The sequence below is a fragment of the Engystomops pustulosus genome, chromosome 6, assembly GCF_040894005.1.
Source record: "Engystomops pustulosus chromosome 6, aEngPut4.maternal, whole genome shotgun sequence".
In the NCBI taxonomy this organism is placed as follows: domain Eukaryota; kingdom Metazoa; phylum Chordata; class Amphibia; order Anura; family Leptodactylidae; genus Engystomops; species Engystomops pustulosus.
In genome coordinates, this window is record NC_092416.1 from 79,439,687 (window position 1) to 79,463,422 (window position 23,736).

Consider the following 23,736-nt stretch of genomic DNA (forward strand, 5'->3'; position numbering starts at 1 on the left):
CCCAGGGAGGTAGATATGTTTGTTGTATGTGTGGTTTGTTCTCGGAAGTGAAGCTACAGGTATAGTGCCAGAAAATTCCCTGTCCAGAGGGAGGTGTAAGAAGGCAGAAAAGCTGGAAAGAGTGTGATTACATGGCACAGTAATCGGTGCGATCACATAATGCTATAGTGCAGGTTGCTACAGGTAAGACTTCTGGGGAGGGTCACCCATTACTAGTAAGCAGCTGAATCTTGTGACTAGAACAGGCCTCATGTTAGTGTTTCACGCTGTGTACAGTGTAGTAAACACAGGTCCTTCCCATACACTGTGGTCGACCAGGGTCACCTGAAAGAACAATTAGTGGGTAGATCTGTCATTCTAGACTCAGGAAAGCTGGGTAACAACTGAGGGTGTTTAAGTCTTTTAGCTATATAGGTGTTCACTACGCATTTACATAGACAGAAAGATTTGAATGTGAAACATGATCAATTGCATAGAAAAAAGAAGCAGACACAAGCAGAAAACATTAATAATAATATATTTTAATGAAAAATCTTCGCATCATCATCAGGTTTCTATCCAAAGACACTCAAAACTAACTTATTATTTTTGTCCTTAATTTGACCTATGACGCGCCGGGCGAGAACTGAAATCCTTTGTTTTCATACAAGGGTTTTTGTTTTTTTTTTCCTCCTTTTTTATGATTAAACAACCAGGCAAAATGTAGCCAACACATACACCTCGTATATATCCCACAAGCTCGGATTCCATGTAGCTATACAGAGTATATACACATTATACCAGAGGGGCGGAGCCAAGCAAACAATTTTACTGACAATTTTTAAGTTGCCAATTTACAAGCTAAAAGGGTCAAAGAGGTGATAGAAAATAGACTTATCCCAGACTTATCCTCCTCCAACCTATCTTTTGCTGCATATTTCTCAATTGAAGCTTTGTGTTGAAGCTCATGAGAAGCTTGTCCCGACTGCATAGGTGTTCACCACACTGAAATCCTTGTGATTAAAAAGGGGTCCATGTATTTTGCATGGAAACAATGCAGAACACATCTTGCTCATTTGCAAGGGTTTCAGTGTAAATGTATACGAGATCGAAACATGCTCCCCTCCCCCCACAGCCTTTGAATCGTGTTTTGGTCTGTAATGCAAATGCAGCGTTTAAATGCGCAATTAAAAGGACATCTACCACCAGGATGAAGGACTGTAAACCAAGCACAGTGATATACTGGTGTGTGCCCCTCTGGCAGGATCTGCTCTTCTTTAAGTTTCTTATGCCATTGTTTTCAAGAAACAAAAGGATTCAAAACGATGCAAATAAGCCTGAGGGGCTCCATTCACAACCATGATGCTGGGAGCCCCTCAGGGTCATTTGCAGAATTTTAAACCCTTTTTTGTTATGCCAGGTTTAAGAAGCTAAAAGAAGTGCAGATCCTGCCAGAGGGGGGCAGACACCAGTATGTCAGTGTGCTTGGTTTACAATCCTTCATCCTGGTGGTAGATTTCCTTTAATAAAGTTTCTTTTCAACATTGTCAGGCAATCTAGAAGCAGCTACTTTTTAGTCTGAGATTCTGGACAAAACAATAAATTAAATGATTGTACAAAACAAAAAGGTGACTTTTTAAAAAAGTATACAGGAGTCATATCATTTTAAGGAAAAATCTAATAAAAATTGATTGTCAACCCCCATCTACCAACAGGAAGGTCATGAGTGATGAAAAAACTATAGACCTTGTGTCACTGAAACAGACCCCTACTTAGGCTACCTGCATATGAACATACATTCACATGTTCCATTATTTGCAGCCCTTGTATCACTGAGGTCATGTGTGCCATGAGCCTAAAGACAAACACTTGTGGTAGTCGTTATAACAGCAGCTAGCGCTCAGCCACAAGCAGCGTTTGTAAGACCTTACACTCTGGCAACTACAAGATTAACCGTTAAAACTGCTGATCTGCAACTAAGCAATGAGAATATTGTGAGTTGTAGTTTTACAAGGTAAAGCCTTTGGTTGCAGACCACTGTCATACAGTTTTGAAGGAGTTTGTTTAAAGGGTCAAAAATATACTCTATTTGAAACTCACGAGTCTTTCCTAGCAAGGGTAAAGCTTACGAAAAGTAAGCAAAATGGCTTCTTCTAGCATCCACAATTGCTTCTCCCAGTTTGATAACAGGTGGGATGTCGCTGCTAGGCTCCGCCCCTTCTTAGACATTAGGAAACATCAAAAGCATACAGCTACAGGCTCAAAACAGATCAGAAATTAAAAAGGACAATAAAATTAAACAACCGTGACCTTCACATTGAATACAAGAACTGTAGAAATAATTGTAACATTTCCAAAACGGCACTTGTTTTCCAAAAATGGGCACAAAAATAGATATTGTCGCCACCAAGAACAATGGGGTACTATAAAAATGTTAAAAGCCAGATACAAGTATATAAAATGTGTCAATTCTTTTTAAACATAGTATATATTTAAAACAAAAAGAAAGCGATCCTCGCCAATAGGTTAATATACATGCTAAGTGTAAGATATGATCGGGTGAGGGGGACCCTACAAATGAACTGTGTACAATATATGAGAACAGATCACCAGATAAAAGGGAATTTCTAATAAAAGCATTGGGTTGGTTCAGAGCACACTCCAGTGTTGTGGGACATCCTGGCACCCAAACTGCTGGAAAGCTTCAAGGCAGAGTGTGACTTATTGGATGGGTTTAAGTGGAGGTGTCAAGTAGACAGATGTGGTAAAAGATTGTGCTTGATGGATCGAGGCCACAAAACATATAGATAGCAACAATGTCTAGATAGATAGATATTTGGCCCCATTACAACTACCAAAGGAAAACAGAATGAACCATTCCTCTCAGTCACTATCCAAGGGCACATAATGACTGGTGTCCCGTGGATGTGTCCTCTGAATACTACTGGGGAGATCTCATTTTTATGTATCCAGAGGCATCACCAAAAAACCCCCCAAAAAAACCAAAAAAAAAACCAAACATGAACCCTGGGTTTGTCCCAGGACTATAAGATACTGTATATTTACTGGATACATAGAATACTGAGTGGAAAACATTGTAATGAGTTACTATATTAGGGGGTAAATTTATAGCCTGTGGTAAAAGCTCCAAAAGAGCCATTAATGCCATGTATATACACATGTGGCTCCACTGTTCATGAAGATTTGTTCTAAGATGACCTGTATATTGTGGGTTGGACATCAGAATCTTGGACAGTTAGGGAGTCTGTATAATGCACATTCTGTTCCTCTCATATAAGGGGAGGTTGCGGATGTCCAGTGTCTCCTGGCATCCAGGCTCACAAGGAAAGGGATTGTGCAATCGCTCATATTGTGCTGTTTAAAATAGTTTTTTTATTCATGGGAAGGCATCAAAAAGTGAAAATCATATCTTGAATTATATCCCCCAACATCTGCCTATACTGGTGCCTCACTGATCAGCATTGCTAGTAGATGGAAATCTCCATTTACAGGAAAAGGGGCAGATTCATTAATTTGCTTACAACAAAATTCTGTCATAATTTGCTCTACAAAACTGTCCTTTATAAAGGGTTTTAGACAGTTTCAGGCACTCCTAAGACTAGTACAACAAAAGGGGTGTGGCTCTGCAGAAAAAAAAGCCAGTGTACCAAAAATAATGTTATCCCAAATTTTTCCCCAATTTTTTGCTGTAAAATAAGCCAAAATACTAGGAGGTGCAAAGTATGACTAGACAGTCTTATATTACGATAGATGTATCATCCAGCAGACTCCTGTATGAATCTTGTGCCGCGCAAGACGGTCTAGTCTACATTGTCTTAGCTTATGATCCTTCATAAATCTGCCCCATAGTTCCATGTAGGGAATGCTGTATTCAGTTATAGGAGTTCTACATCATAGCACCTAACATGTGAAAGTCCGTCCAGGTTTATACATTTTATTATATGTAAATATATTGTACCCGAGTAGAGCCAAGGCAACCTTTGATAGAAACTAACCTGCCTAAAACTGGCAACATGCTACCCGATACTTGGCACTGAAACCTGATGCACAGAAGTGCAGCAGCTCAGAATAGGAGAAACTGTCCCTTATTCTCAAAAGGTCTACACCAGTGATTTGTTACGTCTATGGATACCTTTTGACAGTCTTCATTATAAAATGTAAAACTGGATCACACACTACCTTTGTTAGTGCTCTTGCCTTCACATGTCTCATCATTTTAGCAACTTAAATAGTGGAGGTCCAGGAAACAGTCTGTGACATATGCACTTTTCTGACCAAAGGCGACCAGGTTGAGTTTAAAGCATTTCAATCACATATTCCACAACATCTGTGTCTCAACATGGCAAGACACATTTCCAAAATAAAAAAATGGAAGAAATCTATAGAAGAGTGAAAATGTAGATACATGATCATCAAAGGCAGCAGCACAAAACTCACAGCCGCAACGTATAAGGCCACTTGCCCACGTGTGAGTGCAGACAATAAAATTCTTCAACCTCTGATCACTGAAATGAACTCAACATGTGATTATCGCTAACTGCAATTGCTCGTGGGCAAGAAGTCTTACACTGATAAAACAAAAAAAAAAACAAAACAACTGGAGCCAGGATTGGGGTTCACATAAATGAAAGAATTAAAACCTTGTAGGCTTAAATATATATATTTTTAAAATGATGGTTACCATGAACATATGCCAAAAGGTGTCCATAGCCTTTAAGAAACCTCAATTAAAAAAAAAAAAAAAAAAAAAAAAAAAACACCTATAAAATTTCCACCAAAGTCAACACCGAGTATTTCCAGTTTATCTCAAGACTGCAGCAAAATATACAGGGTGGAGGCTTTACCACTAAGGCCCAGTGCCTATATGGTTTGGTAACGGATTATATTATGGAGAAGAGAACTAGCTCAAATTTGCAAATCAGTACCAATATAACAAAGGTAATTTTAGGGGAAAGTTTGTGGTAGTAACATCATTAGGATTTTATATGATTTGGCGATGTTTTTTATTGGGGCCGCCCTTAATGTTTTCACTTCTAAAACTTAAAAGTGTTACATGTTAGCACAGTCTAATGCATCAGTCACACATCCTTGTAGATGCATGGACCTCTACAGTGCAATAGCACAATTTTTGTAATCAAAAACTTATTATACATATCAGGGGGCGAGCCACCATTCTTGTTGTAGTGTATTTAACACCATCTCTAACCTACAGAAAGGACAGACACAAATCCCACAGCGCCAGCTATAAAGGGACACACCCAACCTTGTGGAATGGGCCAATTTGCACAAACCCCACACGTTGTTTATTAGCATTATAACCAGGTGTTGCCGGATACCAGAGGTGCACCTGTCTGCCAAATCCTCCCACCCACTGACATGTTACTTACATTAGCAGCCCACAAACACCTCAGCCCCTGCCAAGTGAAAAAAAAAAAAAAAAGGAGGGGAAGGAGTTTTTATAGATCATGAACGCAGGAAACTCTGTCCTCACTGCTCCAACAAAATATATATTGTAAGACTGGTCTTGTATCCTGGGAAATAGAGAAGCCACGGAGAAGTCTATGTTACTAACATTCCAGCCACCAGCTTTAATTTCACAGGACACAATGATTTTGTATTCTGCCAAGTGACAAATAGCCAGAGAAGCGCAGGATGAGACATCCAGCGCATCTGACTCTAACATCTAGGGACTTTTTTATTCAAGCATGTATATAAAATTGGTGCAAAGTCTGTGCTATATGTACTAGAGTCCTGCCAGTCCAGGTCTCTGATTCATCATGTTGCCTATTCCCTCATACAGTATGCTTTACAATTGGTTCTGAGCAAAACGTAAACTTGATTTTACCTGGTAATTTGAGACAGGAGTTATCCTCCATTCAACAGGCCTTGATCTTCCACTATTAGAAAGTAACTTGTATCTGCTGGTGGCTTTCCCTGAGCAGAAATTCCTCATCTTTCTCACTTACTGTTGCGGTTAACATGCCAACAGTTGTCATCAGCCAATGATAACATAGGCTGTGCCAGCTAACACTGCAGGTCTCATGATTTCCATCTGGAGCAGAGAAGCCCTAAAGCTGGGATTTCCGCTCCGGTAAGGCGCAAAATAAAATAAAACAAAACAAATAATAAACTCCTATAAAGTAGTAAAGTTAAAAGTTCCAGATATAATAAAAAGGTTAGTAAATAAAGAGGAAACCGGATCATATTGTTACCGATTGCAACAGCAGACAAACTATCAAATATTAATCCATCAGAACTTAGCTTAGTGCAGGTCGTCTATACCTTGTGCTTGAAGACTTTAGCTGAACCATAGGATTAGGTCGGTCAAGCTAAACATCTATACAGCTCTCGCAGAGGTGATGGAACAGGAGATGATCTGTACAATTCACGTTGCTGGTGAACACATTTGGTCAGAGAATTTTGAAAATGAACACATAGGTTAAGCTTGGATAATGGAGATAAATGTCTGTACCAGTGCAGCGACAGTCCCACCGAAACAATACAGGTCACTCCTCACATCAAAAATAGAGAATCAAACACTCCAATCATAGAACACAATTACATTAAAAATTTCAAGCTTCCTATGATAAAGAGAAAGGAATAGAGAACTCTTGCTGCAATGCACACACCTCCAGTGACTGTCCCGTGGGTCTGTGCCTTTATGGATCAGACAATCACGTGACATCAGAGTGTGGGCGAGGAGTTACTGGCAGTCACATCATCCTACACCACCGGTTCAATGGCGACGTGTGTAATAATGTCGAAAAAAGATCATGAACCAGCAAAGCGCAGGGAATAATCCAGGTAAAGAGTGCACAGATATAAAGGAAATCCAAGATCCTTCCCAACATAGGACAAGCAGTGGATTCCAGGTTTCTGCCTGTGGTGAATGCAACTGCCACCCCTACATTGTCCTTAGGGGCTCTCATTTACTTTTATATGAAAAAAAAATGTAAAGAGAAACTAGAACTGACCAAACACAGGCTTTGCCCAAAGAAGAAAGGAAAAAAATAAAAAGTATTAAAACTGAAGTCTGGGCGCAGGGTGGCCGTTTCCAGGTATCAGCTACTCCACAGCAATGGAAGCCACCTCTGTTTTGGGGGTGTCATCTCGGCTGGTTTCTTCCAGGGGGGCAGCCTTTGCAGGCTCGGTCACTTCCTCCTCATCTTCCTCTTTCTCTGTGAGGCCGCTCAGGGAGCTCAGGGTGAATGTGCTCTCACAGTTCTGAGTGGAGGAGACCTGGGAGATGACAGGCATTTGGACAGAGGAGTTGCTTTCATAGCTGTGTTCTGCCAGCTCATACTGCCCAAGAGCCTCTTCCTGCTCCTGACTCAGGTAATCCGGGACTAGGAAATCGCTGAGGAGAAAAAAGACAGACAATCTTACCATGTGAACACTTGAACAGTAGCATTACATTAGGCAGAGATGAGATGAAACATTCTGAAAACCATGGTAAGGCTTTAGTAAAGCCACTGAAACGCAATGTGTGAATACAGCCTGATCTGCATATTACTCAGCCCCTGAGCAGTGAGACAGAGGAAAGCAACCGAAAAGAGCTAGACCTTTATTGTTAAATCTAGACCAAAATTCTAAGATATATATATATATATATATATATATATATATATATATATTTTTTTTTTTTTTCTAATTCCCCCTTTTTAGAAAGAATAGAGTTGGACACACATGATCTTCTTGATTGTTTCTCTGCTTCATTGAGTATATAGAAGAATCCCTTATGTTCTGTAGCTGCAGAACCTTCTAGGTTTCTCAGAAGAAATACTGCACAAGAATGTGTTCAGCCCATGGCAATAGTTCCAGTAGAGTGAAGTGGACAGAAGTTCTTGCATCAGACAGAAATATGATGCAAGGACTTCCAGCCTGTCAGGCAAATTGCAGCGCTAACAACGTGACAGTTCTTACAGTACCAGCAATACAGTTCATCCAGCAGAAGGGAAGTTTCAGTATATGGATCGGCTTCTACAGGCTGAACACATCTATACTAAGCTGGCTTGAGAGTGGTGGTGATGTCATTTCTTCAGCATCTCCTCTTACATGCAGGAGGAGAGAGACCAGCAAGATTGAGCTTGTGTGCCCATATTAACAATGATGAGCAGAAACAGCAGGGATGCTATTGTTTATGGAATATGCAGGCATATAACACATTGGTTTAATTCCTTTTTCTTTGAGGGTTACCCCCTTTAAGGTTATGTTAACACTGAGGATTTTCAAGATTTTAACCCCCAAAATCTACACCCAAAGGCTCACCCCTAATCTGGATCCCATTAAGAGGTGGAGACTCTTTCTTTTTTCCCCAGCAGAAAGCTGTCTTATCCTAACATGGCTTCTGCAGGGGATTTACGGTTTGCTACTATGGGTATTTCTGAAGATGCTTTTCAAGCCTTTTAATTAAGTTATAGTCAATGATTCTTGCAGCCTTCAGTGAGAAAGTGCAGAGGGAGAAGTGCTCTGGTGGATGTGTAAGAGCCAGAGACTGGAGGGGCTCTGGTGACACCCACTGAGCACTTGATTTACATAAAGATTAAAAGTTATTTTTTTTAGCCAAACTACAGGAGCAGCTGTAGTTGTATTAGACCTGCTGGGAGCTACCAAGCAGCATGAAGGGTGACTAGAGATATAAACTATTAAAGTTTCCTTTAATAAATTTGTAGCAAGACTTATACAGTGTTTTGGTGTACATTATGACAGACTTCTGTCACAGTTTGATAAATCTCTGCATGTGCAGGTAATACAAGGGGGCACCTTTAAAGGAAATCTACCATCAGGATCTGACTAACAAATATTCGTGATGGTAGATTCCTGTCTGTGTTCTAAGCCCTACACTGTGCTGTTTCTAACTATAATTTTCTTTTCATGTAAATTAACAGCTGACTACTACTTCTGGGGCGTGCAGTAGAACGCTCAAGACCGTCACAGTTTGGTCAAAGACTGACAATTTCCAAGATTTTTTGCCAGTTTTTGTCCGTGATCACTAGCAAAGCTAGAGCATACTGTGTGAAAAAAATCCAGTCTGAACACTATGGGTCCAAGTCCAATGCAGGTCCTGCGTATCATAAATGTACAATAAAAATCGCTTGTGTGGAAGGGCCCCACATGTTAACCAGTGCTACATCTCCACCTGTCTCACCTTACCACCACCTCATGGCAATGCGTGGGGGTTCATCACTACTTAAAGCTGAAGCCAATGAACAACAAGTTCATTTAAACAACCTTTTAGTTCAAAACCAAATTCTCATTGCAATGATTATTCCAGCAAATACCAAAACCTTGGCCTTTAGATGAGCTTTAGAGAATTTGACTATTTGATAAAAAGAAGAAAGCAAGAATTGTGGTAGTAACAAGTCTCCAAGCAGGAAGGAGAATCAGTCAATATGCTAATGGTTTTAGGTACAAGATTAACGGGATCCCTGAGGAAAAAAAACAGACCTTTCTTTTTTCTTCTATGGGTATATAAAAGGTGGTCCAGTTAAAAAGTCATCAAATGGGGAATATGAATTCCCCATCTCTGCAGAAGGCCCAGAAGCTGCAGCTACTCCAGCTCATATTACAAAAGGCACTAATAAAGATACTAATCACTATAATATACTATCATACTATATATACTATAATATACTAATAAAGTAACCCACTAAGTGTGACTGGGTTGGGGGCTAAAAATAAAGCAAATACTATGTATACATGAGACGCTCTACTCCTCAACTAGTCCATGTTAAATCTAAGGGATGGGGAGATGCTCAAATGTCAGCCCTATGAGGCCCCTTTCACATGAACATTTTTTTTACCGGGTCCACAAACTCAGGCTTGTAGGTCTGTTTAAAATTGTGTTTTTGCGTCATGTTTTTTTTTCATTCCTTGTCTGCAAAAACGGTGTCTTCCATATGTCACATGTTTTTGTGTATCAGGGAGGCTCTCTGGCTTTGGCTTCTTGCCTCTATTTAGCCTTGGTCATGTGATGATCTACTGGAGATGTGCATTCTTTATAAGCAACATAACAAGAAAATTGTCCACAAAAAACGTATTAACCTGAATGCAATTCAGAAAAAAAACCCATAGACTTCAATTGGTAGGCACTAGATACAAAAACAGTTAAATATATGCCAGGACCCAAAATTACAGCCACACAGCACTAGGAAAAAAAAACTTCTGTGAGAATGCAACTCAGAAGAGACCAAAGTTATCCCCAAATATAGGTCTGTAAAAATGGACTGCAAAAAAAATTGTATGAAAGCTGCCTTACTGAGGTGAATTATGGCATCATGTGCAATGTGTTCCTGATGTACCGTTACAGAGTGAGGCTGCATTCAGGCAAGTGTATAAGCATCTGTGCAAACTACATTTGATCCAACTATCCTTTCTTAAAGGAGTTGTCTGAATTCAGCAAATAAATGTTATTTGTATAATGAAATATACTTTCTGTATGAAATCTTCCACTTTTCTAGATTTCCGCTTGTTCTCATTCTACAAGCGGATTCCAGTAAATAATAATCTGTCTATGGTCATGTGATATCACAAAGGTGCATGGCTCGTTTGATTACCCTCTGTGATACCAACGCGATGCACCTTTGTGACATCACATGACCATGGACAGATTATTATCTACTGGAAGTAAGAGTATAAGAAACAGATAAAATATATTGGAAAACGGGTTAACTTCTCATTATACAAACAATAACATTTACTTTCTGTAATTGGATATACCCTTTAAACTTTTGGAAAGGTTTTCCTGTTTGCCGAAACCCTCAACACTTCTGTTCTGATGCTTTGAAGTAGATTATATTATTTAAAATTTGATTACTTGGCTGGAAAACCCATTTAACAAATTCAGCAGGTTTCTACGGCCAAGATACCTTATCGTTATATAGATAATATACAATATAAATCTATATTTAAAACTCCTCTGTATAAAGCTGAATATTTCTAGGAGTAAATTGAAAATATTTATTACAAGAGTATACGATCTTTCTTTAGGGATCTATACAGGCTCGGACTGGCCCACAGCTGAACAGGTCGATCCACCGATAGGCCCCCAGGCCCTGCATAAGTAATGTTGGAAAAGGTATCCTCTCTGTAATTTATACATATATTTAGCATAGAGCATCTTAACTATCCTATCTACTGATATAATTATATTAATATATGTAATATCATGTAACAAACTTATAGCTGTGGTGGGCCCGAGAGAAGATTTTACTGGTGGGCCCAAGGTATCCCAGTCCGACACTGGATCTATACAAGGGATATAACAAATGCTTTATATGTGACCGACCCTTGAAGAGACGCCATCAGTGACCCTGGACAGGATCAATAACCCCAATGTCAGAGGTGTGTGACTCTGTAGGGTGGCTTTTATAGAGATCTGGCCACTGCTGCTGGGGAAGAATATTTGGTTATTTATGGTCGTGTCTGCTGGCTTCTTGCTGTGCACCTCACCTGCTCTGGAAGTAGTTTGCTAGCTCTGACGCTTCGTGGTTCAGGCTCCTCAGGTGCACGATTAAATTTCCAGAGTTGGTAAACATGGCGCCGCATGTTTTGCACTCGTATATCCGAGGTTTGCGGATAATGTGCCGGGAAACCCGCATGTGGTGTTTATATTCCCCGAAGGAAGTGAATGTGGCACTACATATCTGGCACCGGAAACAGCGTTTACCTTCGTGTTTCAGCCGATGCATCTTTAAGGAGTAGGCCCGAGTGAATTTTTTCCCACAGCGATCACACTGAAATGGTTTTATTCCTAGGAAATAGAGAAAGGTACGATCAACACATGTAACAAATAAATGAAGATTCTACATTTATTATATCTATTGGTCAATGTTAACTGCCATAATGGCTCTCTGCAGTGATTTTCCAATTACATGGTAGTGGGGTAACAGTACTGACCAAAAAAGCCACTATGCTATAAGTGAAATGGTGAGAAACAGGTCTTATTTTTTGGTCCTACTCTCACGGATTATCTCATTCTAAAATATATATATCCATGTATCATTGTTGGTTCAACAATAATACATGGAACTATATGCAAGAATGAGTTAATGAGCAAGAGTAGGTCCAAATAACATCACTGGGGGACATTTATCATATGCCAGTGCTTGAGCACAGGTGAATGATGGACTCCTCTCCCCTTCAGTGCCAGATACACCAGTAGGCTATGGCCTTCTGATGAATACTGTGAGGCAGTGGCATACAATTCTAGAATTATGCTGCAGCTTACAAAGACTCCATTCTAAAAGTTTTGTGGTGTAGTGAGTATGCAGGTGCTTCGATGCCGGCCGCACACCTTTAATGCTACATCCACGACCCCTTTGCATGGTGGACCCTAAAGGGGGAAATAAATGCAATTACCAGCCGTGTGTCAGTAGTTGCTATTATATCAGGGCTTGTATGTCAGAAAACATACCATCATAACATCTGTGACTAGCTGTAAATGTGGAGCAGAGTCATGAACAGACAACAGACACTATCCCAACAGGCAGATATAATATAGACAATGACAGACACATAGAACTATCTTCAGTATCTGTAGACTAACCAGAATGTATGAGCATGTGTTGCTTAAGGTTCTGGATCCTGGTGAAGCGGACTCCACAAGTTGGGCACTGGAAGGGTCTGTCGGGTCCATTGGGACTAGGTCGTTCTGTGGTGCTTGTGGAAGGAGTCAAGTACAGCTGGTAGGGATACTGGACATTTTCCAATCTAAGGAAGACAACAATAGCATCTGATTTTTAGATACAAAGATCTCAATGAGGCAGCTATTAAGTGACAGTAGATTACTTAAATATATATTAAACACCTCAAAAGGGAATTCATAGATTAGTTTTTAAATTGATGAAATAAAAATTAACACTTACAAATACAATTATATATATATATATATATATATATATATATCCCCCAAGAATAGATGGAGCAAGACAATCAACAGCAACAGTCCGGTATTGCACCTAAGAAGTATGGATAATAGTCCTATATGCCTGGTTTTAATTTATAATGACATCACTGTGTTTCGCCTATTGCTTCCTCAGGAAACGCCTCCTGAGGAAGCAATAGGCGAAACGCCCGTCGGGGCGAGGGGCAGCCGCAGCAGTAAGGTAATAAGCATCAATATACGTATCTGAATATAGACTGTCCCTTAAACTCCTTTCCTTATCGATATTCAACAGGATTTCCGAAACACTGCTCACAACAGGGACACGAATGCTTTTATATGTCTAGTATATTATAATAAATACTATTATTACCTGCTTCATTAATTTCTGCATTATAAAAATTAGCTTTAATGGTAATGAATAACGCAGCCACTACTAATAATGATAATGTCACAGCTGGTTTACACCTCCTACCGAAAGACAGCATACCTAGAAAACCCTCCATATCCCTCAATGAGTTGGCTCGAGACAATTGCTGATTTTGAATAGAATTTAACTAAAAACTCAGTTTTTTTTAATGTAGCTTAGCAGCAATACATCACTGTGTAATGTGTGGATGTGCAGTCCAAATTGTTCTCTCTCCAAATGTTGGTATACTTTCTATTTTTATTCCCTCATTTATCATGGTTTTTTTACCCTGGAACCAGCACTCCGCCCATTTGGACCAGGTGTTTTTAATGCAGAGCATTCAAGACCTGTTCACATGGTGCAATACTGCAAGGCATTTGCTGTTTAAATGGTGCGGTGCTGCTTGGGACAAAGCAATTGGGGCCCAGGATGAATACTGGAGGGACTACTGTGTCTTGGTCCCTGGTGCTGCGCTGCAGCAACTGTGGCGCTAGGTGATGCTGCACCCAATAGTGTAGGGACAAACTAAAACAAGGTCACTGAAGAGGTTAGTGGACTTATGCAATCAAAATGTGATCAATAATCTCAAATTCTTTTATTAATGTAGCATGGTGGCAATAGATCATTGTGTAATATGTGAATGTGTGGTCGTCATCTTTCTCTCTCCAAATGTTGGTAGACTGAGTAGGAGGCTGCTGTAAAGCAGATCAATAAATACTGTTACAAGAGCTCAGGCAAGATGGTAGCTCTTATACATAAACTAAAGGGGAAAACAATTAAAAATCTACAACCAAAAATAAAAATAGATTAAAAAACAGTTATACATGTTTATCTGTTTTGATGGAGTCAAAATTTAAATTCACACATCTCCTTCGAAGGAGAAATATACCAAAAAGAAGTATTCAGAAAGATCAGGCAGAGTTCAATGAGCTGGGAAACGGTTACAGTACCAATAATGCCCAATATGAGATATCAGATCATTATCAAATTATGAGGGAGTTACTCACCTGTCATCATCATCTGCATGGACATTGCTGCTGGCTGTCCCCTGGAGTGTGGGTAGGCCTTCTACGACACCCTCATCAATGGAGCCTGGTTGATAGCGAACAAAAACCATGGGTTATCACAGTTCAATCAAGAATAAGATGTTAAACAGAGGTTGCAGAAATAATCTGCCCATTTACACTCATATGTCCTTGTCAAAGGAGCAAGTCATCCTCCAAACCAATGCATTACCAACTTGAGTGGTGGTGACCTCCTCTACGACTATGGAGCACTATAAACTTTGTTGGGACCTTTATTAAAACCAAGAGGAAGAATGGCAGAAAAAGATTACTTATAGTCTTTCCTAAAATAATTTCTATATTAGCCCTTTTCCTCGTTCCTCTGCATATTCCACTTAAAGTTAGGAAGAAACCACAGTCTGCCAGGCATGACTGGCTACCGGCTTCTAATGAAGAAAATCTATTCGAAGATCAGAACACAATATTAACAAATCCTGGGCCAGCAGCAGACTGAACAATCCAGCAAATGTGGAGGGGAGCTACAACTTTGTAACATGTGATAACACAGAGGGGTGTGAGAATGAGGCATGGGATCTCATGTGACAATCACACAACAATAAGACTTGCGGGATTAGGAGCCTTGCTGCAGTCGGACTCCGTCGTACCATGTCCCCCAAGCACAGTGTTATTCCTATGGTCTACAACCATTGCATGACCAGCATCTGTAGGGATTGAGGTTACACTACAACCAATAGAAATACTGGAGTCACATGAAATCACTAGGAAACTTCTTGCTAGGGTCGTACATTTGTTTCTGAGACTACATACCGGATATAGAGACTTCATACCGGATATAAAAAAAAACTGTGTTGCATATTACTTTATGTCACTACAAGTCCTGTGCCCAACACTGATGCATGTGTGGAAATCTTACAGCAGCTGCCAAGAATTAGCATCCGTGGTGACCAGGAGCCACGTTACAGGGACGAGGAAAGTGGAAAATATTCAGTAAAACGTACAAAGGTCGATAAGAAAAAGAAAGAATTCCTTGTTTGGCAAAACAGTTTCTTATTTGAGCAACATTCCTTAACAATGGGAGGCTATGATGTCAGCTGCCCCTCCCCCGGCTGACACGCTGCAAGGTTTCCAGAATACAAAACCCTTCAATTAAATGAGAAACCAAACTTTACAGGGGCGGGATCAGAAGTTTAGTAAAGAGGCTCACATGGTACAAGGAGCCTTGCTGCGGTTGTACTCCAAAAGCAACACTCAGCTGTACAGGAGACTGAATCTTCCTTTCTGAATGAGTACAGTAAAAACTCCTATGGCCCAGCATTAATGGGAATGAATTGAAGCAGTTTTCTGGATTCCTGGTACAATGGATGGAGTCATCTACTTGCAACCAGAGAAGCTGCATGGTGCGGGATCCAGCCATCAGCCCCCTGACTCACCTAGCCGAGTATAGATTATTGGTTAGTATAATACCAAGTGCCTTAAATGGGTTTTCCCACAAAACAAGTTAGGCACTTTCCACAGGATAGTAAATAAAAAGAATGGGAAAAACATTGATAAAAAAATAATAAATTTCATTGACAAAATTCATGACCATAAGCTAGACCCTTAACAAAATAGTTCAGACAGGTATGATGAGAAGATGGCGACACAATGTACTGCAAGTAATAGAACAACCAATCAGATAGGAGCCACTGACTAGGACAGGTGTGGGCACAACAGAGGATTTTGCATGCGTTTTGAATGGGGGTTTGTGTTTGCACAGATCACAAACATCCTGTGCTCTGAGCAGGTGCATGCCCAAGCCGCAAGACTAATCCATTCTCTAGATGTTATCTGTACATCATACTGACATCCACAGAGATGGCCGCTTGAACTTTGCCATTTATAGTAACTCTATATAATTGTATCTATACTGCACACTGGAAGGAGTACTGGACATGAAACACATACTACTCAGTTTTACACCCATGGGCTAAAAAAGGAACCTGCCATTTAATTAACCCACCCAAAAATAAATGTTGGATAAAACACACATACACACACACACACACACACACACACACAGTAAAACAAACAATTAGTTAGTAAATTGTATGCAAATGAAAGGAAGTGTGTATAAGGGCCAAAACTATATACAGAGTATATTTTTATTAAATTTCATAACACAGTACCAAACAAGACACAATTTAAAAACATTTAAAAAGTACACCAGTACATATTAGGATCTGATACAGTGGTCTTTGTAATAAGTCGATACATCACATTGCACCAATGAAAATCAATTTGATAATTATTGCCACAAGCCCCATAAATAAATAGGAATGTGCAGAGAGGTGCTAGAAAGTCACCACATGTAACTGCTTGTAATACATGGAAAAGATGGCACAACCTCAAGAAATCTGGCACTTCCTCAGGGGTCCATTCAGGAAGTAGCTGCTTGCGACGGAACGCGTGGGTTATTCCTACACATTGCTTTATATTTACCTAGCCTGTTTCTGCTGCGTTGAGCATTTTGGTGTGGTAACTATACATTAATACGGAGTGCCAGATTTCTTGAGGTTGTGCCATCTTTTCCATGTATTAAAAGCAGTTACATGTGGTAACTTTCTAGCACCTCTCTGCACATTCGCTATTTATTTATGGGGCTTGTGGCAATAATTATCAAATTGATCTTCATTGATGCAATGTGATGTATCGACTTATTAGGATCTAATACAATGGTCTTTGTAATAAGTACTGGTGTACTTTTTAGATGTTTTTAAATTGTGTCTTGTTTGGTACTGTGTTATGAAATTAATAAAAATATACTCTGTATATAGTTTTGGCCCTTATACACACTTCCTTTTGTCTTCTTTCTAATGGATCAGTAGCTATTTTTGTGTGTGGGCCTGCTTACACTATGAATAGTATTTGGATGCATTGAGTTGTGCAGGTTTCCTGTTCCATGTACTAAAAATTGTATGCAAATGAGTCAAATGATATTAATGGAGTCCTGCCTCCTTGTTCATGATTGCTAGGACATGCTGCTGTATAGAACTACTTCAGGACGGTCTGCCAATATTCAACTACAAACATGCACAGCTCTGTTTACTTATTATTAGAAGAAAAATACTGTTTCAAATGAGAGAGAGAGACAGAGAGCTTTGTTATATGTCATTTGACCAGGGTGATGATCTACCTCATGTATGTATCTGATCACAAGCTGGAAGGTAATGGCCAAGCAAGACATACCCCATCTGATGGCAGTTAAAATAAAAAAGTTGCTTTTATGGGAATGTGAGGGAAATAATTTTTAGCTATAACAAGGCTGTTAATAGGGCTCTATGGGAACCTGTCACTATCTGTATTTGTGAAAAATGTGGTCACAGGTTTTCTTTATTGCCGCTCATGGTCACATCTAAAGGTATTCTACACACACTGAAGGGTTGTTAGACAACTATTATGTGGCATTCTGAACGATACCTTAACCTCAAGTACCGCAGTTCTAAACAGTCCACTGAAAACTGCACAATACAGATTAAAAACATAGTGGCAGCCTTTGACATAAACTTCTTTCACATGTAGTCTATGCTTCCTAAACTAGAAGATAGGTTCCTTGTGTTTGTATTTAAGTGGAATTTGTATGTAAGTTGGAACTGTATATTTTAGAATTGTAGTTCCAGACAAAATTTTTGTCCCAGTGACAATTGGAGTTTCAAAATCTTTTGCTGTAATTGGATCAAGGATTAATAATAAAGCTTCATTACAGACACCTCACAGCTGATCATTGCAGTCTGGGACTATAGTAAAACATCCAGAGAGCTTCACCAGAGGTCACAGTGGCCAGAGAGGTCCGGCTGTAACTAGGGGTTGTCTGTAAGTCAGGTATCCTTAAGTAGGGGTCCGCCTGTATGTGCAAAGTGAACAGATTAATTGTAAGGTCAGGGTCATGAATGGGTATGCTGCTGCACATAATGAGCCATATATTTGCACAATGTAACCCTTCTGCAGACAGCAAGTTGGGGCATATGCTGCTCACCTATAGAAGAAGACTGTGGGCTGATCAGTAGATCCTCCTGCACCTGCTCACTCCCTGGTACAGTTTGCTGGTCACTCATGGAGCTCTGCGATGCACTGACAGGCTGGGAAACCTCCTCATGCACTTCTTCATCACTTAGCCTTTCTACTTTGACTCGGACATCGTCTTCCATCACTAGAGGAGAGCTGACCTTGGTGCTCTCACAGGGCATGTAATCTGTTACTCTCCTAGCAACCTCTGAAGGCCCAGGCAGTTCTAATGTTCTGGACTCTATTTGCTTCACCTTATCTGGCTGAATCCTCCGATCAATGCCAAAGGGAAAAGTCCATGGAAAAGCATGAGACGAGTCCACAGGCTGACCCCTAGCCTCTGTGTAAGAAGGTGTAGGGTTTAGCACTTGTGGAGAGCTGGTTTGTGTACTGCATTTCAATGGGCTCTCAGGTGACATAACAATGTAGCTTTTACGTTTTCGCCTTGACTCACGACAGATTGGAATGGTCCTCTCCACCACACTGCACTCGGAAGACACTGGTGAGAGGCTGCCATCTCTAAAGTTGCTGCCGGCATTCTCCTGTCCTGTGTCCAGAACCTTCTCTTGTTGTGTGTTCCATAAAATGCTGGATTTCATGAACTCTGAGCATGTGCTGGCTACACTGAACATCTGCATGTAGCTGGCGGCAGCCAGCACATCTATAATGTTTTCTGTATTGATGGATAAGGTGGCAGTGTAGGCATATTCCAGAAGAGGGATGAAACCAGTCACAGTGACGTGATGTAAATCCAGGACGCATTGAGCACTGTCATCTGCCTGACCAACTAGTTTGGTACGGAAGAACTCGCTGCATGCTGCCAGGACCACCTTGTGTGCACGGAAGATTTTGTCCTGGACTCGGATGGTTATGTCGCAGAAATGCCCATCATTACGTAACATGTTCAGCTTCCCCAACATCTCTTGACTGTGCGCTGGTGAGCTGTGAGTAAACGTTTTCACCCCCATCCTGAAGTTTCTGGAGAGATGTTGTTTCCTCCTCTTTAGAAACAGGTGCAATAACTCGGAATCTGAAAGGAAAATAAAATAGCAGTTCAAGAAACCATATACAAGTCAATAATCCTATTAGAACTTAGAAAAATGAGCTTGAAATATTTTTCATCACAATGTACGGCATGTATATTTTTTCCTGTAAATATTTTTATTTTTAGAATGCTGAACAAGGCTACTGTACTGGAGAAATGGATGCTTTTTAGCCAATGGAGGAGATGCACAGTATGACTTATAGAACACATGGCAGAAAAGGCAATGATTTTGTATAAACACCTGATTCACCATTTCTTGCAGTGCACTGGGTTTGTGGGCAGAGGCATAGGTTGTTACTTTCTGAATGCATAGATGTACCACCTATAGTTTCTTATGGGCCGGTGGTTTATTGTCCCAAATCGGCCCGTTTGATTTAAAAAAACAAAAACAACCCCCCCCCCCCACACACACACTTAAAAAGGGATATTCCAGGAATAAGCATAATTCATATTGAAATGGGACAGTAAAATACAAACTAATATGCAATTAGATGATGTTTAAAATGTTGCTTCCTTTAGCGTAAAAGTGTTGGCGACATACACTATAATGAAGAATTAAAATGCTACTGTCATTAATCACAGTCACAAAATTTTATGGAGGAGTTATCTCCAGGATGGCCATAATCTGCAACTACAAGACCCACAGTAACCCCACCTTCCTCTTATGCTCTGCTCTCAGTGAGGATGTAACAAACTGTCCTGCTCTGTTACCATAGTAATGATGTGTAACTGCCATCACTGCACATTGCTGCACCACAACACTGGCCATACAGGATGCACTGTGAGCACATCCAGGTCTCTGTTAACAGAGACACAGCAGCGATGGCCGGCACGGCAACTGAACAGGAGTGGGGGGAGAGGCAAATATATGCATTTCATTGTTTTTTTTAAGGGCCCCCCCTCCAAGCCATACATTGAAAACAAAATCAGATGTGGCCAAACCCTTTAATTTTTGCGGGTCACTGTGTGGAAATAAAACCTTTGCAATGCAAATATTGAGCTCCGCCCTCCACCTGCAGCAAAATTGTGCCGCAAAAAGCATCAGAAACCAGCCGATTTTAACTCCATGTGGAATTGCAATGGGCGGAGCTACTCCCCGCGGCCTCTGTAGCATGTCCGGTCACATGACCTTCTATTGGCCTGGCAGGGGGCTCTGGTGATGGTGCACGCTGAGATCCGGGTCGCAGTGAGCGCTGGCACCATTTGGAGCCATCAGCCAGTGCCTAAACAGGAAAATCCCCAAGCGTATTTATACGCTTGGTGATTTTTGGGGGGAGTAAATTAGCCTCTACATGCGTCATGGACGCTTGTAAAGGCATTATCGTGACCTCCGCCTGTCACCCTCAAAAACTGCACTAGGAGCTGATTACCAAAGTAAGCAGCCCCTAGTGCTAAAAGAGATGCAGCAGTATTATACTGCCTGCATTATCTGAAACCTCCGATAAAGCCAACTAACACTGCAGCGGGTTTAGGGGTGGTGACTGCTGGCCTATGGAGCAAGCGGGGCTGTCCAGGGAAGAGGAAGCGCCACGGACCACCCCCTCATGAATAGGTGTTTGTAGCATTATAGAATCCGAAAAAAGTACACCGATCCAGCGCAGGGTAGTGAAGAAAATCTTTAAGCTCTTTTTATTGGCTCCAATATAAACAAGAGTACACTTATATACGCTCCAGCACTGCGTCCACGGTATAGACTAAGGTTTCTTGCCTACGCGTTTCGAGTGCGTTATGCACTCTTACTCATGGCTGTCCAGAGAAGAGGAAGCGCCTCAGACCACCCCCTCATGAATACGTGTTTGTAGCATTATCGGAGGTTTCTGATAACGCTGGCAGTATAACACTGTTGGGACTGTTTTAGCACTAGGAGCTGCTTACTTTAAGTAGCAGCTCCTATTGCCATTTTTGAGGGTGACAGGTCCTCTTCAACCTAAAAGTGAGAAGTGGAATCACTTTGTAAATAAATATTACAGATCCTATACGGATAGTAAATTATATCCTGTATTAAACTCCAGAGCTGCAATCACTATACTGCTGGGGGAGTCACTGTGCAGGGACATTGCATTATGCATTCAATACTTATTCAGTAATACCCTATATTATACTGAAGAACTGCTGGTGGTGTACATTACTATTCAGTTATACCCCAACATGCACGGTGCAGCTACATTGCATGACTGGTTTATCATGACAATCATTACCAGAAAAAAAAGCCTTTGCTGACAATGAAAAAGAAGGAAAAAGTGTAATATAATACAGATTATACAAATAAGTAATGTAATATGTATATAAATGTACATTGCAGCTAAAGTAACAAGTGCAGCCCTGGAGTACTGTACTATGTATTGATAATGAATAATGTAGGACATAAGGTGTCTCCACTAGCAGAATAGTGAATGCCACTGTGGATTAAAATTGAGGATGGAGCTCATGATCAACAGGTGATATACTAAATGCTTAATGTTTGCCAACTCTCAGTGCATATTTTTGGGAAACGTCTTCATATTTTGAAAGTATATGCAGTTTTCAGTTGTTTGACCCCTGCTGTTGAACACCATAAATACATGATATCATATGGGGGCTGTGGCCTCTCCTGTAGCTAATACATTGAGTCCCAGGATTTATATGCGTGCCTGTGTTAGCTGGTCAGATTAAAATAGAACAGTGCTGTGATTATAAGCCTGGCTTCTGTGAGCCTCAGTGCTGGCATGCTGGGTATATTGTGCCATGTTTACATAAAAACCATGAAAGGAGCTAAATTGGCAAAAGAGCATATTAAGCCCTTGACCCAAAGGCCAAGAAATGTGTCCAAATTCAGATCCTTACTTCTGGGAGACGTCAAGGATCTTTGGAGCTATTTTCCATGCCATCCACCTTACGCTGTAAGTAAATGTCATGCTCTTGGAATGTCAGCATGCCAGTAACACAACCTTTTACAGTATTCTTAATGTGTTTTGTATCATAGAAGGCAGGAAGAGCTGTAGGATAACTATACACTTGTTTCACATGAGTGAGTGTTATGGGGCGTCCCTGGATGGAGCTATGCACAGGAACTCTAAAGAGGAGGATGCTGGGTATGGATTGTGAGCAGCCAGAGGTGGTCAGGGAACTCACGTCAGTAGGCAAAATATGAAATTAAAGTTGTTTTTTTTACACAATTGGTGGCAGCAATATTATAAAAAAGGGAATTATTGGAGAACTATTACACTCCACTAAAAGGTATTGTTTAGGGTTTATGGGGGAGATTTCTGGTGATTGGTCTTCTTGAGTTGGTTTGTACAAGATGACTACTTGAGGTTAGTGAAGTGACTTATTAGACTGGATACAAGTAGAAAAAACACTGTATGGACAACACCAAGTAATATTTTGATGCGGGCAAGTCATATTTTTACGCAGTTATTACACAAAATATCAGGTAGGAAAAGAAAAAAAAAGGAAAAGTTACTAGTAACGTGGTGGAGTCACATGTTAGGTGCAGCCACAATAATACGATCTGTCCCACACTTGCCCGATAAAGTACAGCTTTTCCCCAGAGACACTACTGCAGCGATGTTGTTTATTTTGATGGTTTTATTGAGGAAAACAATTAAAAAAAAAGCTTCTAAAAATAGCAAGTTTGTTAATTTACTCAGTTTTTCAGCAAAGAGGGGATGTAGACACATAGCAGAGAGAAATCCACCCTGTAAGACCAACTCATCCATATGCAACGCAGGTACAAGGCACACAAATGACATTCCTACAGCTTTCATCATAACAGGCCAGCAGTTAGCAACAGGAAGCTGGGGCTGTGTGCCGATACGGAGGCTGGGCCTAGCACCAGGGACACACATTCCACTGCATTTACCCTGGGGCAAAATAGCACAATGCACTCAGTCCCTTTTCTGGAGATAAACCTTTATTATTTGAACAATAATGAAACTTGGTAATATAATATAATGCTGCTACCTATACAGATATTCTAACAATCCATAGATTCCCTGCCCATGATCAGGTAATGGAGCCACAAATCCACTGAATGTCAATTTGGTATTGCAGATCTCCTCTTTCATTAAGAGGCCACATGCTCTATAATTTCATGGCAAAATGTGGAAGAAAATCTGTGGGGAATCGGCATATATTGGATCAACATGGATTTCACACAAATTCATAGGAGACAGTCCACATGACTTGAATATAAAATACCCAATGTTGAACATGTCACAAAGGTTCTACAGGAGATTACACAGGGCAATCTCTTCTTGTCTGCCCCTGGCTGAAGACTTCTGGCCATCCAGGAAACATGCAAACATAAAGTCAGGGTGCAAGGCCTGGGAAAATTTGAGGGCATTTACATGAT

The 23,736-nt window shown here is 40.5% G+C and overlaps 1 protein-coding gene across 2 annotated transcripts in view; it reads right to left on the reverse strand.

The window, feature by feature from the left end:
- Nucleotides 1-500: 500 nt before the first annotated feature.
- ZBTB44 (zinc finger and BTB domain containing 44) overlaps nucleotides 501-23,736 on the reverse strand; it is a 29,326-nt gene continuing 6,090 nt past the window's right edge. The window contains exons 2-6 of one of the 2 annotated variants that reach the window (XM_072156730.1): nucleotides 18,330-19,388; nucleotides 14,300-14,384; nucleotides 12,548-12,711; nucleotides 11,452-11,752; nucleotides 501-7,357 (exon numbers count right to left, since the gene is read on the reverse strand). In XM_072156730.1, coding sequence (XP_072012831.1) covers nucleotides 7,066-7,357; nucleotides 11,452-11,752; nucleotides 12,548-12,711; nucleotides 14,300-14,384; nucleotides 18,330-19,326 — 1,839 coding nt within the window. In that variant the 5' untranslated portion in view covers nucleotides 19,327-19,388 and the 3' untranslated portion in view covers nucleotides 501-7,065. The remainder of the gene's footprint in view (nucleotides 7,358-11,451; nucleotides 11,753-12,547; nucleotides 12,712-14,299; nucleotides 14,385-18,329; nucleotides 19,389-23,736) is intronic. The other variant, XM_072156731.1, reaches the window with a different exon arrangement.